Source organism: Sphaeramia orbicularis, chromosome 8, assembly GCF_902148855.1.
Source record: "Sphaeramia orbicularis chromosome 8, fSphaOr1.1, whole genome shotgun sequence".
NCBI lineage: Eukaryota > Metazoa > Chordata > Actinopteri > Kurtiformes > Apogonidae > Sphaeramia > Sphaeramia orbicularis.
The window spans coordinates 20,928,249-20,943,513 of NC_043964.1; the positions used below are offsets into that span (position 1 = coordinate 20,928,249).

Below are 15,265 nucleotides of genomic sequence, written 5' to 3' on the forward strand. Positions count from 1 at the left end.
GTCATGAAAATACAGGGTGTCCAAACTTTTGACTGGTAGTGTGTTTGTGTGTGTATATCTATCTATTGATCTATCAATCGATCTATCGTTCGATCTATCGTTCTATCTATCTATCGTTCTATCTCTATCAAGGTTATAATAGTTTTGGATTTTTAATTATAGTTTAGTTTTATTTACTTTTGACTTTTTTTTCTCGAATTCAGTTAGTTTTAATTAGTTTTTAGAGCAGGTTTGCTAGTTTTTATTGGCTGTTGTTTTTCTGAATGTTTAGTTTTAGTTTAGTTTAGTTTAGTTTTAGTATTAGTTTCAGTTTTTTCATATATTTTATCTTCCATCCTATTCACAGAAATAAGTGACGTTACCCTGGACATTTTATTTGGGGGTGGGGTTAGGGCGACTCTGACTGAGCACAGACACAAACATATGTACAGTACCATGGATACATTCCCTATAGCAGGTTAGAGGGGTAATGTAGGTGGGGGTGCGATCCATACACAACATCCCTTACATGAAAACGAAACTGAAACTTTCCATACTTTCACCGTTGGCCTCCTGACTCCTATACCTCTCTTATACCGCTGATCTTAGACAAAATTTTCACATGTTCTATCCTATATCAATATTGACAAAGACGAAAACGAAGGGAATTTCATCCATAATTTTTATACGTTTTAGTTCGCTTTGTAAGCACACAATACAGTTTCAGTTAGTTATCATTTTTTTCTTTTAATTATAGTTTTTATTTATTTCAGTTAACGAAAATGTTTTTTCAATTTTAGTTTTCATCATTTCGTTCATTTTCGTTAACGGTAATAACCTTGATATATATGTGCATATTGTGCATACTATAGTATCATAATATTATAACATAATAAGCTACTTGTTTTTATTATTACAACTTTTCCACTTGTTTCTACTAGTACCTTCCAATGTGCATTTGCAGTTTTTCACTACTGTTTTTTATAGTTATTGTGTTGCATTTCTTGTGGTATTTCTTGTGTGAACCTCAATTTCCTGAGGATCCTGCCCAAAGAATCACCAAAATTCTATCTAAATCTTAGCCTAATTTCCTCTATTTTGGGGTCGGCCTTCTCACGCTTTTGACCTTATCTATGGGAACTTGTTAATAAGGCATTGAATCCATTGACGGCTGCTGTGGTTTATTCCTGGGTGATTTTAATTAGCCCATAAATATAATTTTTTGGTGTAGATGCTTATTCAAATTGGAGGAAACAGCACATTTTTACAGTCCGCACATCCTTAAGCAATGAGCGTCCATGGCGCCATTGAGATAAGGAGTCATAGTCTCAGTGGGACCCGAGATGAACTCTGGGCTCGTGTGTTTCCAGACCTCACCACAGAGACATGGCTGGAACTTGAACAATGCCTCCGAGGAATCTATGGTGTGGATGGAGAATCCACATTTAGCCTGTTCTACAGCATCGTTCCACATTCCTTTTGACTAATAGAAACCTTCCAAGAGCGTAAGGCAGCCAGATAGACAGTGGTTAAAATGAAGAACAGTTCAATAGCTCAGCCATCATGTGTTGTTTCTCAGTTAAGCTACTTGTTTATGACACCCAGTCCACAGCCCAAACATCTGCCTGCAACGTCAACACACGTGGTCAGGGTTAAAACAATTACATATAATACAACCATGAATTTCATTCCTGTACACTGCATGGTTTTACTTAATTTTTGCATTTCGAATAAACACAATTTTAACTTTATTTTTGATAAATTTACTTATCAAGACTCAAGTATGCCACAGTGCAGAGTGAAGCTAATTGACTCACTGGTTGGTTTTCATTTGCCTCTTTCAGTGACAGCAGTGGAGAAATTCTCAACAATAACTGTGTGATGGAGTATCATCAGACTACAGGCACTCTCAGTGCACACTTTAGAAACATGGTGAGTCCTGATATAAATGAGTGATTTTATAAGTTTGGCTTAAGGAAACAGCATCAACGTAGCATTATAGAAAGTGCCTCAAGAAAAATACTGAAAGACTATTTAACCCTTTAACAATGGTGTTCTCTCAGGTAAGGAATTTTGCACTTTACAGCATTTAACTGACTGCAACTCCTGAAACATTGGAGCTATCCACAAAATTCAAATGGCATGGGAAAGCTGAGATCCTGCACTTTCTGGCACTATATGACACTTAATGGCAGCAAAGTTTCTGAGACTTCCACACAGGCTAAAACAACGCCTGGAAATAGCAAAAACTATGAAGCCATAATATGGATACTGAATGTTCAAGACCAAAAAGTATGTTTGAACAGATGTAAAATAGTTGAAAGTTTATTTTTGTAATCTCAAAAAGTTTACAGTTATTTCTCATGAAAAATATGCTAAAAAACTTCAAGTCAGTTTTTTTCGTTTTAACTAAAACACACTGTTTTATGAATGAATGAATGAATTTTATTTTTGGTTTTATATCGATCATTGTACTCAGTGCATCAACTGTAATAAACATAAAAACCAAAAAAAGAATAGGCTAGAAGCAAAAGCTTATTTTTTTTGCCTATCCTTCCCAACTGTTCACTGTTGTAAGCATTTATTATTTATAATAATGATAATTAATGGCCAGATATTAACAGTTAAGGTCTTCTTGAAAACAAAGGTGCAAAAGAATTGGCAAAAAGGACCTTTTCTGACACTTTTATTGAAAAGAAAACCTAGTTTGCCTGTTATAACGGCAGTCTTAAAAGGGTTACACTGCAACAAGTATTTTAACCCTAACTATTGTAGTTTCTCATTTCTTAAACACTCATGAGTTTGACAGAAAGCATAAAGAAAACGCCTGGAAATAACAAAAAATATGAAGTCACAACATGGTTACTGAGTGTTCAAGACCAAAAAATATGTTTGAACAGATGTAAAATAATTGAAAGTTTATTTTTTCAATCTCAAAAAGTTTCATTAAGGACATTTACAGTTATTTCTGATGATAAATACGCTTAAAAACTTCAAGTCTGTTTTTTTCTTTTTACTAAAACACACTGTTTTAAGCATTCATTATTTATAATAATGACAGTTAATGGCGGGATATTGAAAGTTAAGTTCTTCCTGCAAACAAAGGTGAAAAAGAACTGGCAAAAAAGACCTTTTCTGACACTTTTATTGCAAAGAAAAGCCAGGCGGCCTGTTATAATGGCAGTCTTTAACTATAAATGTGTATATTACTCTTTAATCTTTTTGCCTGGTTATATATCTGTTCTGTCTGTCCATCATTGTAGTCTTGTGACATTATTTATGATGTGGGTATTCCAGTACAGTGTGTACAGCAAAAACCCATATCAACTAAACAGTAACACAGAAAATGTGTACCTTCAGTAGACCAGTAACTATTCTCAAACGGTCCATCTATTATTTACACATGAGCCATGTCATCTTGCTCAAAGTGAATTATGCATGCATGTGGTGTATGATAAGTGCATTTTTCAGCCTCTGTGTATGTAAAGTGTACTTACATCTCCCTCTTCGATCTGTCATCTCACATGTAGTCATTGAAGAGGATTAAGCGATCGGATAGGCGAGGAGCAGAATCTGTCACAGAAGAGAAATTCACCATTCTGTTCGAGTCTCAATTTAGTGTCGGAGGCAATGAGCTTGTCTTTCAAGTGAAGGTAAGTGGGTCCAGAGAGAAAAGGTAGAAAAATACACTGTCATTATGTTTGACATTATCCATTCATAGTCTCGTAATCATGGCCATCAGTGCATTCTCAAAGCTTGAATTTTACCTTCATTCTCCTCATTTCTAATTGTCATCTCTTGTCTTTCTGAACGCTTTGGACCATTTTCTTTAGCGGTGCTATTAAAGCTCATCATAACAACACATTTAACATATAAGGACTGATAGAATAATATGCAGGAATAACAGAATAAAGCATCTGGTGAAATCTGACACAAGCTCCACCCCCTCCTCTGTGCTTATGCCATTCAATACAATTGCACTTAATAGAAATACAATGAAGGAGATTTTTTTGTGTGTGTGACAGTTTTTATTGTAGCGTTCTTGTGTTAATGCTCTCCCCTCTTTTTTCTTTTTCTTAACAGACATTATCACTACCTGTAGTGGTGATAGTTCACGGTAGCCAAGACAATAATGCCACAGCTACCGTCTTGTGGGACAATGCTTTTGCAGAGCCGGTGAGTTTTTTTGTGCATGTTATCAAAAAACACCCATAATTACCCATCATTTTTATAAGCAGAAAATGTATATTGATTGAACCATTTTATGAACATGTCAACAGGGTCTATGTGTAAAAAATGTGACATGTTTTTAATCATAAGAATAACGCTGATCTAGACAAAAGACTTCTTATCACATAAATTTTGCTGTTAAATTAACATTTCAAGGAAACATCATTACTTGTATTTTCATTCTGTTCTGTATAATCTATCATATATATTGGTCTTTGTCAAATGGGGGTATGTGTACCCCCAGGGGTACTTGGTAGATGCCTAGGGGGTACTTGAAATTTTGGGAAAAATACATTAAATAAGTTACTATGTACTGAATCCAAAATAAAATAAAATTAATAAATAAAAATTAATAAAATAGTGAGAATTAATGCTGAAATATAAAACACAATAAATACATTCATATAATAAAATTGACACTCCTGACCTTATTTCATATCAACATTTTTAACAACCCAGAGCCCCCCCCCCCCCCCAAGCTTTAGAAACATTCTAAGAACATTTCTATTTTATATTATTCAAGATGAGTTTGAGTAATTAAGTAATTATCTTATTGTTAATGAAAGGTTCATTTATTCATTAATAACCAAGTCATTTATTTTTCTTATCTATGAAAGAGGACACTTTTCAATTTATATTACAAAGATTTGTTATTTTTAATATATTAAAGTTAAATATATGTTGTTTGTTTACAAAGATTTGAAAATAAAAACAGACATCTTTGGCACAGGAACAAATTTTGCATAATTTTTTCAATCAAAAATGCTTAAATGACAGTTGGGGGTACTTTGCAGAAAAATATGTTTCAGGACATAGGTACTCCTCTGTAAAAAGTTTGAGAACCACTTCTATATATAACAATGGCTGCAAAAATTAAAAGGAAAACCAACAGAGTATATGAGTCAGGTGTTGGGCCTCCACGTGCTGCCAGAACAGGGTTTTTGCCTGCTGCGGGCGGTTATGATTGCCACCTCATTTACAATGTGCAACTATAATTATGTGATTGAAGAAAATTACAGTTGTTAAGTAAAACAAGTAAAACAGGTTTTAGAATTATTGATGATCTTGTCAGTTTTATGCCTACAGTATAGACACGCAGCAGTAGTTTGAACAAATGGTAAAGTGGAATGCTTCATGGAACTCCAGGCAGTAACGAAAAATGGTCCTGAAAAATAATAAAAGAGGTGCTCTTTGATGAAGGGATTGTCAATGCACAAAAAATACAAAAACCAAAGAACTATCTTATAATTTTAAAACACCTTTATTAATTATGGCGTGTCTCAGTGGACCTCACTGAGCCCCAATGCCTTTCAGCCTGCTGGCCTTTATCAGTGGGACAAACAAGATTCAAATGTACCATGTGAGAATATTAGTGCTGTCAAACGATTACAATTTTTTAATCAGATTAATCACAGGGTCGCTGTGGATTCATTTCAATTAATCACAATTAAATGTCATTCATTTTTAATCTATATTAATCACGTTTCATTTTGCATGACCAAACAGGCTCAAAAAAGAAGGGAATATATATACGCTTAACATGTTTGTCGCACGTTTGATGCATTAGCCAAAGTGCTACCAGAATCCCCGACCAACATATGCTTTGCATTAATGTGGTATCTTAAGCTGGAAGTGCTTCGGTGATAAGAAAACTCCTTCTTACAGAGTGTGCATAATACTTTATGTTTCCTCTTGGGGGTTTTTTGTCCTTATATTTCCATCCAGAGGGCCAACGTGCTGTTTAGGGTCTTCCATCTTTATGGGTTGGTTCTGCTGCCTGTCACTACCGGATCAACTTCCCATTTGTGCATGTGTGATGCTAACTCAACTTCAGTGGCAGCTGCTCATCTTTCAGAGAGGGGAAGCTCATTGTCAGCTTTCATAAAAAAAAAAAAAGTCAAGTTATTTAAGCATAAATTGTTGTCCGTTCCTTTTTAAGAAAATGGTCAGTGACCTGAAAATGTTGAAATTATGTTAAATTGAAACAAGGAACTGCAATGAGTGTGTTTTATTTACAGTGCAAGAAATGAACTATTAATTTCGTAGTGGTTTCTCTCTCGATTTCACAGCAGAGTGCGCGATGGTATTAAACTGAACTCTGTCAAGTAAAGGAGTTGATCTCAAAGTAGCTGTCAATCAAATGGGATTCAGCCTGTCAACTGATCCTCCAATCAGCATGTAGAAGCCTGGCGTCCAGTCCAGCCGAGCTCCACCCACAGCTCCATTCACCCCCAGAGACGCCGAGCGTCTGGGGGCAGGACAACATCGTAGTATTTATCCAATTACTGTCCAGTTTTGGGGCAATGAAAAAAACTGTTCCACTTGAAGTGCATGGACGCCAGGCTTCTACGGGCAAATGCACTGACCATAGATCAAATGAGAAAACAGCGCAACAGGAATGTATGAGAAGTGAACAACATCAAATCTGTTGATTTGTGATGAAGCTGATTCTGAACAAACTCGTCTGTGAGATGAACGTGTTCTAACACATTTGTAGTCAATGAAATGTCAGCACAACCGTACATATTTAACCATTTTAATTTTCGTAATTTTAGGGGAAGCTGAGCTTCCCTTGCAGTCTTTGAGAAATAACCACTGGTCTGCTTGGACAAACTGCCCCATATGCATTGGCAGAGATGTTCAGAGTCATTCTGTGCTGCAGATGGGTTAATTGCTGTAAAATTTTTAATCAGATTAATCATGATGAAGGATTAATCCACGTTAATTTTGACCGCCCTTGAGAATATATACAAGTATTCCACCAGAGGGCTTCTCCACCAGGGTAGCAGTATTTATTGAGGGTCTTGACGTTAGGAAAAAAAATGTTATACATGTTACAAATCAAAAAGCCACTACTTAGAAAATTGTCTGTCCCTTGAGGATTTCCCATCTGAATGTTTGTTAAGAACTGGAAAAACCCCTGCAGCGGTTCCCATCAGTGCGCTGCAGCTTTGATTCTCCCCGTCTGTGATCTGCACTGCAGAGTTGAATACAACTCTTCCAAAAGATGATCCCTCTTATGGTGTTTTGTTGACGGTAGTCCAAGTCATTGGTCCAAAATCTTCCAAATGTTTTAAGATCTGGTGACAGCATATCCTTCATGTCATTTTCATTCTTATCAAACCATTCAGTGAACCATTACACCCCATGAATGGGACCATGGTTGTCCTCTACAAAACGACACCCATCAGATTTTGCTTGTAATTTGTCACACATCTGCATGAATGCGGGTATAAATTTATATAAACAAACAGGCTGCACAAAAAGTCCCACACACAGTATTTCATTGGACCGCCTTAAGCTGTGATTACAGGATTTATTTTGCTGTTACATTGTGTATGCAATTCAACGCTTATTCAACATTTATTTCCATCCAAAGTTGTGTTAATTTATCACCAAGATCTTGTATTGATGATGGAGAATGAACCACTGTTTAAAGTTTTCTTCATCACATCCCAAAGATTCCCAATGGGGTTCAGGTCTGGACTCTGGAAAATGATGTCCCATGCTCCTTTCTTTTCTTTTTGATCCCAAGGACTCCTGATATTGTTGTCTTAGAATACGCTAGTGTCATCAGCAAAGAAAAATCCACTGATGTTCACATCTGCTCATTCAGTATATTCAGGTTCTCACTGACCTTATTTTTCGGACAGATACTGTTGTTAAACCTAGACCTGACCAACTGAAGCAACCCCAGATCATAACACTGCCCCCAGAGATTTGCACTGTAAGCACTAGGCATGATGGGTAATCACTTCATCTCTGTCTGTGGAACAGGGTCGATCTGGACTCATTAGACCCCATGACCTTTTCCCACTAAAACACATACCAATCTTTATGCCAGTGGTTCCCAACCTTTTTTGTCTCGTGACTCCATTTTAACATCACTAATTTCTGGTGACCCCAGACAAAACATAGACATTTTTTGCTAAAATTAATTTGTTTTTGATCATGTGATAGTTTGCTATATTATGTTATAAATAATTGCTAATTTTAGATGCCATTTAGTCTGTATAATGTATATTATTATGGACAGAGGCAGAAAAGCCAGGTGTAGATTACTGCACAAAGTGAGAATTTGATTTTCCTTGGTCAGGATATGTACAGTCAGTCCAGCTTGGATTGACAAGGCTGACAATTAATACTGAACAAACAAGAACTTAAACTGTGAATTATGAAAGAGCTGCAGCATCTGGAACTGACCACAATGAACATTTGACAGATAAACAGTACCACAGTGCTTCAGTTTCAGCTTCACAGTTTGTCATGTCTTTTGTGGATTGGGATTGTCTCTGTCAACTCACCATATTTTTTTTTTATTAGTAAGTTTTTTTTCCTTTTTTTTATCAGCCACTAGAAATTTCATGCAACCCCATTTGAATTCCAGGCGACCCCACGTGGGGTCCCGACCCCAAGGTTGAAAAACACTGCTTTATGCTTTCTGTCAAAGTCATGGTTGTTTAAGAAATGAGAAACTACATTAGTTAGGGTTAAATTACTTGTTCCAGCCTAACAGTTTTAAGACTGCCATTAGAACAGGTTTTCTTCCCAATAAAAGTGTCAGAAAAGGTCTTTTTTGCTAATTCTTTTGAACTTTGTTTTCAGTAAGAACTTAACTTTCAATATCTGGCAATTAATGATCATTATTATAAATAATAAATGCGTAAAACAATGTGTTTTAGTAAAAGAAAAAACAAACTTGTAGTTTTAAGCATATTTATTATCAGAAACTACTGTAAATGTCCATTACCAAACTTTTTGAGATTGCGAAAATAAACTTCCAAATATTTTACATCTGCTCAAACATGCTTTTTGGTCTTGAACATTCAGTATCTGTATTTTTTGTTATTTCCTGGTGGGGTTTTCTTTTGCCTGTGTGGAAGTATCTGAAACAGTTCCTTTCTACTTGTAATATAGTCCAACATTGCTGACATAAGGTGTTACATAGTGTTGAAAAGCCAGGTGTTGCTTGTTTTTATCTGTGGAATATTCCGTTATGATGCTGCTTTTCTTGACATGTTGTCTCATGTGCGTCTACAGGGACGGGTGCCTTTCCTCGTGCCTGATAAGGTGCTTTGGCCTCAGCTCTGTGACGCAATCAACATCAAGTACAAGGCGGAGGTGCAGAGTAACCGGGGTCTTTCTGAGGAGAACCTGGTCTTCCTGGCTCAAAAAGCCTTCAGCAGCTCTAGCAACAACCCCGAGGACTACCGGAACATGACGATGACCTGGTCCCAGTTTAACAGGGTATTGTATTTACGATAATGTCCATTTTTTTAACAAACACAGATTTAATTTAAGGGAGGTTTTTTCTGCTTTATTAGTGTGTTCTATTTATATTCTTTATTGATTTTATCTCTTCACATTTACTTTCCTTTTTCTTTTTTGCTAGTGTTTTTTCAAGAGTGTTTTTGTATGTAACTGAATTATTGTGACCAAGTTATCAAAGTCTAACAGGGTCAGAACCAGTCTTCATTTATGAATATGTCTTTTTTTTTTTTTTTTTTAACAAACAGATTTTATTTAACTCATAAAGACCCAAACAGTGACTGGCGACCAAAAGCATCTACTGATCCAAAATGTATAATAATTTCTGAACCACTAAACCTATTAACATGTTGAAATAATTCACGTAAAATGCAGTTTGTCATCTTTTCATGGTCATCAGATATGACCCATTTGGATGTTCAGAGGCAACATAGTGAACATGGAAACACTGTCATCTTCTACAACACTGGTTTATCGGTAAAATCCATGGAGTTTGTTCAATGACAAAGGATGGAAATGCTTGGTTTATGTTCATTTATCGATATCTCTGCTGAAAAAGTCACTTTTTCTTCAGGTTTCTCTGTTTCTGATATAATAACCCTCAACTTTAATTTGAGCTTTTATAAACATCTTAGGAAAATACCTGATTTCCACGTAAAAAAAAAATGCAAAATACAAAGGGTAATATTGTAATATATGGCGATAAAACATTTAAGAAAGGTTAGAGAGAAGAAATATTCATTTTTTAACTGCCACAAAAGTAGCACTGGCTCTTAATGGATTAAGGGAGGTTTTTTTTTCTGCTTTATTTGTGTATTCTGTTTATATTATTTATTGCTTTTCTCTTCTCACTTACTTGCCTTTTTTATTAGCTTTTTTGCTAGTGTTTTTTATGCAACTCAGTAATTGAAGCAAGTAAGTCTAACGGTCAGAATTGCTCTTAATTTACAACAAAGTCCCTTTTTTTTCTCCTCCCTGTAAATAACAAACACACATTTTCTTTAAAGGGGGATTTCCCCAAGCTCGATCTCCATGGAGCGATTTACCGCTAATTTATACATACATAAACATCTTTTTGCTCCATTTGCGCTGTTCCCGCAGCTCTATTCAGTAATGCACTTGAGTGAGAATGCCTCATTGGTTGCCAGGTCTTCATCTTAATGGGCCTGTTTGTCTACATAGTCAACGGCTGAAGGCCACATTTTCTGGCCTAAAGATGCTGGCGACGGCAGAAAATACACTCCGATTCACCACACATCACCACACTCATTAGACAGGAACATCCAGTTTCAGCTTCACATGATTGTACAATATATAGGCCACATGTACACATAATTTCACCCTTTCATTTTCTCGCATACACACAGTATCAGCTCTTGTTATACAGCTGCACACGTGGAACATGATAAACACAAGTGGTATAATTGTGTAGACAGCAGTGCATGTTCTCTGTATTTTGGACTGGATGGATGAGGTGAAATCTGAAAACCTTTTGAAAGATGTACTGCTTGCATTGGCTGATGTTTTTTTTTTCTCCCTAAACCCCTTTTTCTTTACAGGAAAGCCTGCCAGGGAGAAACTTCACATTTTGGCAGTGGTTTGACGGTGTGATGGAACTCACAAAAAAGCATCTCAAACCACACTGGAATGATGGGTAAAGACATTTTTGGCTGAAAACTAGAAACAACAGCGTTTCTTTTTCAAAGCGACGACATGGTGTACAAAAACACCACATTTCCTGACCCAATTTATTTAGTCCTGACAATTGAGAAATACTTCAGTCCACATCCTTTTTAATCTAGGATGAAAACCAAAGAGATGACAGAGTGGACATTCTAACACCTTTTTTCCTGTTTTCCTTCTCTTTTTAGAGCCATTTTGGGTTTTGTGAACAAGCAGCAGGCTCAAGACATGCTGATGTCCAAACCCAACGGTACCTTCCTTTTGCGCTTTAGTGACTCTGAAATTGGAGGAATTACAATCGCCTGGGTGGCAGAAAATCCCAACAAAGCAGGTATTTATTAGCTCCGCCAAGGAGGTTATGTTTTTGTCGGTGTTGGTTTGTTTGTTTGTGCGCAAGATAACTCAAAAAGTTATGAACGGATTTGGATGAAAATTTCTGACCTGCCTTGGTGGAGGTCTGCACTCTATGAGTGCTTTCCTAGAAAAGAAAGCGCAGACCTCCGCCAATGAATATCAGTGCCCCTCCACCCCCAATCACCACCAAAATTTAATCATTTGTTCCTTCTGCCAGTATCAACATTTCCTGAAAATTTCATCCAAATCCGGGGCACTGATCTGCCTTTGTGGAGGTCTGCGCTCTCCGAGTGCTTCTAGTTTGAAATGTATCATTTTCTCCATTTTTTTTTTTTCCAGTTGTCAGTTAATTCACTGTGTGATAAGCTACTGTGGAGAGAGTATTTCAGCTCAAGAGGCAAAACTCAGTTTTATCCTCCTGAAAGCCTTTTGAATGTGTTTTTTTTGCATCTCTTTCACTAAATCTATTTGTTCTCCTATTGCTTCTTTTAAATTATTACCCCCCCCCAAAGGGGAGGCAAGGGGTACTGTTTTTGGTTTTGTTTGTTTGTTGCCTCTGCCAAGGAGGTTATGTTTTTGTCAATGTTGGTTTGTCTGTCTGTCCATATGCAAGATAACTCAAAAAGTTATGGATGGATTTGGATGAAATTTTCAGGAAATGTTGATACTGGCAAAAGGAACAAATGATTAAATTTTGGTGGTGATCGGGGGTGGGGGGGCACTGATCTGCCTTGGCAGAGGTCTGCACTCTCCGAGTGCTTCTAGTTTGCTAACACTCTAGCAGCAAAACTATTGACTGAATTCATACCAGATTAGGTTTATAGATTGCCAGTGACCCAGAATAGATCTCATTATATTTTGGGAACAGTAGGTCAAAGTTCAAATTTTTTATGATTTTTTTACATTTATTTTTTCTCCCATTTACGTAAAATGGGCAAAATTTCACGTCTATAAAAACATCAATTTTGTTGAAAATTTACTTCAAACTTAGCACATATATAGAGGCAATTCATTGATTTCAGCTTCATCTTTGTGCGTTGTTTGCACCATTTTCTTGTTCCGAGTTTTACCATATTTGTCGTCATGTACATCTGATTTTAATTTTGTTTAGTTCAGACTTTGTGTTATCATTTTGTTTTTTCTTGTGTCTTTTGCAATATTTTTTCTTTTGTGACTGACATCTTTCCTCTGCATTTGGTCACATATATTATTATTATTATGTATTTTGTTTTAACATTTGAGTCCTGATTCTATGTTGAGGAGTGGCAGATACTATTGCATTTTTCTTTCATCTACACTGAACTAAAAATTTCATGTATTATTTGGGATTTGTTTTTTGATTTTTTTTTTTTTGTTTCTCTAGGGGAGAGGATGGTGTGGAACCTCATGCCCTACACAACCAAAGACTTCTCCATCCGCTCTCTCGCCGACCGCATCAGCGATCTCAATCACCTCCTTTTCCTTTACCCCGACAGACCCAAGGATGAGGTTTTCTCCAAATATTACACCCCACCCCTGTGTAAGCGGACCCTCTGTTTGTACAGGCTGCCATTTCTTTAAAAAATTCCATATGGTGGCTGCGATTAGGGCGGTGTATTGGCAAGAATCTGGCGATACGATACAAATCACAATACTAGGATCACGATACGATATATCATGATACTGTTAAAACTGCATTTTTTTTGTTTGTTTCTTTTTCAAAAATGATTATTTCCTGGAATAATTGAATTACACCAGCAATATGTACAAATACTAAACTTTTTTTTTTTTAATCACAATGGGATCTAATGCTATATCCCAAAATGTTCCTGTGTTCAAACTTAAATTATATTTTACAGACATTACAGTTTAAGATCCTGTTCAAATGTTCATATTCTAGTAGTTCAGAACTAACATCCGAACATTATTTTTGTCCCAACAAAGGAACTAACATCTGCCTCTCAGACAGTAAAAAGTGCTTTTAGGATGTTTCAAATAACCATTATTTAATAAAACAATGTTAAATAATAATTAAGATATAAGCAATAAAGAAAACAAAAAAAAAAACAAAATAAACCTCTGCCATATCTGCATTTGAATAAATTCCTGAAAATGTTGATCCAGTACTTTTTAATATTGATACAGTATTGTGAAATGAAATATCGCGATATATTGCAGAACCGATATTTTCTAACACCCCTAGCTGCGAGTGTGAAGTCTACAGTCTTAAAAGGTGTAATTTGTCATTTTCTCTCCCTGTGCTTGTGTCTTCAAAGCCAAAGCAGTCGACGGCTATGTGAAGCCGCAAATCAAGCAAGTTGTGCCAGAGTAAGTAACGTTCATTTTGTCCTTTCATCCCTGCTGTATCTTTCCCTTCAGCGTTCTCAGCCACCCACCAGTTTTTCCGTCTGTAACTAGATTTGAGAGTTAATTTTTAAGAACTGGATCTTGAATTCAGATCAGCCATTAGTTAGCTGTTACATTTGGAGGAGGCCAATTAAGGATATGTGGGGTTCCTGAGCGAGCTTGTCTTCGTCTCATCATTAGAGTTAGTCTTGTTAGTTAGCGAGCCCCGCTCCCTACCCGGCTCAGCGGTGGGTTCACACAGAATGGCTATAAACACCGCCAAGGCTGGAAAACATGCTCAACCGCTGACTGGCTTCTGTGTCATGTGTGTGTGTTGATGATTTACAGATTTACTACAGCCAATCCAGACCCAACCAGTGGGAACCAGACCTATATGGATCACGGCGCCTCCCCTGCACCTGTCAGTCACCCACACACCTATGGCATATACCCACCTATGTAAGTAACTGAGCTATTATAACAAAAGGCTTCACAATGTGTGGTTAATAATCAAAGTAGAAGAGTAGAAGACATTATTTTTTTATGCCTCTATTTAATTCCTTTTGGGAGGTGAATAAGAGGGTTTTATTCAATCATTTGCAATATCCTCCTGAGACCCAGGAAACTGGTCTCGATTGGAAACAGTTTTTGCAGATGCATTGTTAATTTGTTATGGAATGTCCTTTGCAGTGGACAACGCTTTTTTTTTTTTTTTTTTTTTTTTACCCTTTCATGCATGGTGGTCACTACAGTGGACAGTTATTCTTCAGCTGTTCTCTTGTATATTCATGGATTTTGTTGTTTTAGTTCCATATCAACCAACAAAGTGGACGCTTATGTATCATCTCATACACTGACATTCATACCATTACTGTAACTTTGCTGTTCTTGATAAACCTGATCTGCACTAACATATTTGAGTATAAATCAGTTGCTTGTTATTATTATTCGACTGTTATTAACAGTTTTTTTTTTAACAATTTTTTATTTATTTTTTTTTTTTTTTGCGTGTTACCTTCATGAAGTGAGTAATGACTGAATATTAGAGTATGTTAAAATGTGACAAAGCATCAGATTAGCAGCATTAAAAATGCTTTTATTTAAACTAAAACTAAACATGGAGAATCAGTGTTCAGTTTCTATGCTCTGTATATCTGGAACAAACTACCAGAAAATATCAGGTCTGCTGAGAGTCTGAGTTCTTTTAAGTCCAGGTTAAAGACTCACCTGTTCACTGCTGCCTTTGACTAAAAGGCTTTTGACTTTTTAAATTTTATATTCTCTTTTGAAACTCTGCACTGCAATTCTTACTTTAATGTGTATGTTTTTATTTTATTTCATTTTATTTTATTTATTTTTTTATTTTATCTTGTCTTCTTACTTGCTGTTTTTAATCACCTTTTACATGTTTCTTTTATAATGTTTC

General features: G+C 36.2%; 1 protein-coding gene across 1 annotated transcript in view; it reads left to right on the forward strand.

Moving 5' to 3' along the window:
• Positions 1-15,265, forward strand: part of LOC115424786 (signal transducer and activator of transcription 5B-like) — a 39,471-nt gene that overhangs the window by 16,729 nt on the left and 7,477 nt on the right. Inside the window, exons 7-15 of the mRNA XM_030142211.1 lie at positions 1,824-1,911; positions 3,510-3,632; positions 4,063-4,155; positions 9,250-9,456; positions 11,037-11,131; positions 11,349-11,491; positions 12,878-13,033; positions 13,770-13,821; positions 14,188-14,298. Coding sequence (XP_029998071.1) covers positions 1,824-1,911; positions 3,510-3,632; positions 4,063-4,155; positions 9,250-9,456; positions 11,037-11,131; positions 11,349-11,491; positions 12,878-13,033; positions 13,770-13,821; positions 14,188-14,298 — 1,068 coding nt within the window. The remainder of the gene's footprint in view (positions 1-1,823; positions 1,912-3,509; positions 3,633-4,062; positions 4,156-9,249; positions 9,457-11,036; positions 11,132-11,348; positions 11,492-12,877; positions 13,034-13,769; positions 13,822-14,187; positions 14,299-15,265) is intronic.